Source organism: Anopheles bellator, chromosome 2 (assembly GCF_943735745.2).
Source record: "Anopheles bellator chromosome 2, idAnoBellAS_SP24_06.2, whole genome shotgun sequence".
Classification (NCBI taxonomy): Eukaryota; Metazoa; Arthropoda; class Insecta; order Diptera; family Culicidae; genus Anopheles; species Anopheles bellator.
In genome coordinates this window covers 59,611,793-59,614,336 of record NC_071286.1, presented here as the reverse complement: position 1 = coordinate 59,614,336, position 2,544 = coordinate 59,611,793, and the positions used below count along the sequence as shown (strand labels likewise).

General features: G+C 56.4%; 1 protein-coding gene across 1 annotated transcript; it reads right to left on the bottom strand.

The window, feature by feature from the left end:
- Positions 1-431: 431 nt before the first annotated feature.
- On the bottom strand, positions 432-1,908 carry LOC131208490 (mantle protein). Its single transcript, XM_058201266.1, has 2 exons — positions 1,900-1,908; positions 432-1,460 (listed from the first exon to the last, which is right to left on the bottom strand). Exons 1-2 carry the CDS (start codon positions 1,906-1,908, stop codon positions 432-434), a joined length of 1,038 nt encoding a protein of 345 aa, XP_058057249.1.
- Between the last annotated feature and the right edge of the window lie 636 nt (positions 1,909-2,544).

Sequence of the window (2,544 nt, the reverse complement as noted above, 5' to 3'; positions counted from 1 at the left end):
GTCCAACACAAAACACTACACCTACATTTCAGGGGGCCATTGGGCCGCCATTGAAGGTTTGGGCAAAACGATAAAAAAACAAAAACAAAAAGGACTATCGCCTCTACTAGTTCAAAACTCGGTTTGCGGTGGCCCGCGGGGTGGGCAGCGGGTGGTGGGTTGCAGTATGTGCCGCCCATCGCCCATCGTCTCCCCCGCGGCACGCGCTGCCCGAGGTCTTAGGTATTATGAGTTCGAAGTAAGGTAAGGTTATGAGTCGACTAAAATGACAGGAACCAATGCGATGCAATGCGATCCATTGCGGGTTTTGCGCGATGAAGCGATGATGAACGGCGATCAAAAAACTAACCTATCAACAATAGAGCCTTCTCGCGGGGGGCGTGTGGTTTGGTGGTGGTGGTGTGGTGAGCGGAAAAAAGAGGATAGTCGCATTAGTAGTGGTGTTCGTACGAATGATCATGGTGTTCTTCTTTGTGAACATGGACTGGTACGTGGACTGGGACCTTCACGGGGTACGGAACTTCCTTCTCGATCGGGACCTTCACCTCCTTGTACACCGGGTACGGCTTGTCGACCGGGACCTTCACCTCGTACGGCTGGGGCACTTCGACGGTGTACGGCACCTTCTTCTCGACGGTGTAGGGCGCCGGGTAAGGGACTTTCACCTCCACCTTGTAGGGCTTGGGCACCTCCACCTTGTAGGGCTTGTCGACCGGGACCTTCACCTCATAGGGGACCTTCTTCTCGACGACGACCGGGTACGGTTTCGGGACTTCGACCGGGTATGGCTTGGGCACCTCCACCTTGTACGGCTTGTCGACCGGGACCTTCACCTCATAGGGGACCTTCTTGATGACGGTGTACGGTTTCGGGACGGGCACCTCGTACTTCACCTCGTACGGAATCTTCTTCTCGACGGTGTACGGCACCGGAACCGGAACCTTAACCTCGTACGGAATCTTCTTCTCGACGGTGTAGGGCTGCGGCACGTGCACCTTAACCTCGTACGGCTTGTCGACCGGGTATTTCACCTCATAAGGGACCTTCTTCTCGACGGTGTACGGAGCGGGCACGTGCACCGGGTACTTGACGACCTCCTTGTAGTGGACCGGCACCTTCTTCTCCACGACGTATGGGTGCGGAATCGGGACCTTCACTTCGTACGGTACCTTCTTCTCGACGGTGTACGGGACGTGCTTCTCGACCGTGTACGGCACCGGGACCTTCTTCTCGATCGTCACCGTCTTGATGTGCTCGTGGTGGTGGTGGTGGTGGTGGTCATCTTCGTGGCCCCCAAAGTCACTGCCGAAATCGCCAAAGGAAGAGTGCAGGCCGCGCTTCTCCACATTCTGCGATTCCTTCGCCTCTACTTGGGTTTCCTCCGCTTTCGTGTCCTCCGCAGCAGTACCCTCGCATGTGACTAGTGCCACCAGAAGGGCAAGACAACAAGGAACAATAATCTGCAAGAAGTACGAGAGAGAGAGAGTGTTGGGGCTTAGTTGGACACTGGCAACGACACATAGAGAGACACGGGTTCACTGCAGTATCCAGACACCACTACGGCTGCCAGCCATCGACCCAAGTCCCAAGTCCAGGCGTACGAAAAGCAACACTTCAATCCACCACTTCTCGAGGCAGAGCTCGCACCAGTAACACTCAACTTCTCCAGAGCTGCCTCCTAGTGAGGCAGTCGCTTTTGGGATTCGCTCCCAACCCGTCCCAACTTTGCCGGGAATCACTCAGTCACACCACGCGTTGCTTTTCGTAACCCTTATTCCTTGTTGGGCAACTGTCTATCATTTTTTTTTTTTTGGGAGATATCTCCAACTTCACTCGGCTGCTGGATACTGCACCCCGACCAACTACTGGCTAAGACTAAACTCCGGAGACCACACATACCATTCGCATTGTGAGCAAAAAGTGTATAGAACAAGCGAGACCGAAGTAGGTACTGATTTGAAGACGCCGCCCGGACCGCTATATATACGGCCAGCCGATCGTACGCCGGCCACCCCACGATGGCTCGCGATCGTCGTGGTCGTCGTGGTCGTCACCTCGGAAAAGTTCCCCAGCCGAAGCCGCAGACGTTAGAGGGGAGGGAAAAATGGGCAAGCGACCGAAGAAAAGTTCCATCGGAGTGCTCGGCGAAGGAAGGGTTGCCCGATGTTGGGTAAGGAAAGCCGATGCGCCAGCTGGCCGCTATGGGTGAGATGGATGGGGGGGGCCCGGCGAGCGCCTCGCACGTGGCCCCGGACCCGCTGAAGGAGCAACTTTCGCTCTTACACATGCAACCCGCCAGCACACACGCGCGCGCAAATCGCCTTCGAGCCGCTGGAGCATCTCGGTTGCGTACGGCCACCGGGTAAGGTAAGCCTGGTGGCCCCGCCGCGCTCCGGTGCCTCCCCGGCGTGATGAGGCACAAATTATTATTGCACTAAATTTTATGCTTCTGTCGGTCGGGCAGTTTCGGTGGGCTGCCCACACTCCGGACGGCCGGCTGGCTGAAGCAGGCAGCATGTTTCGATCAAGAAAAGTCATCGCGTC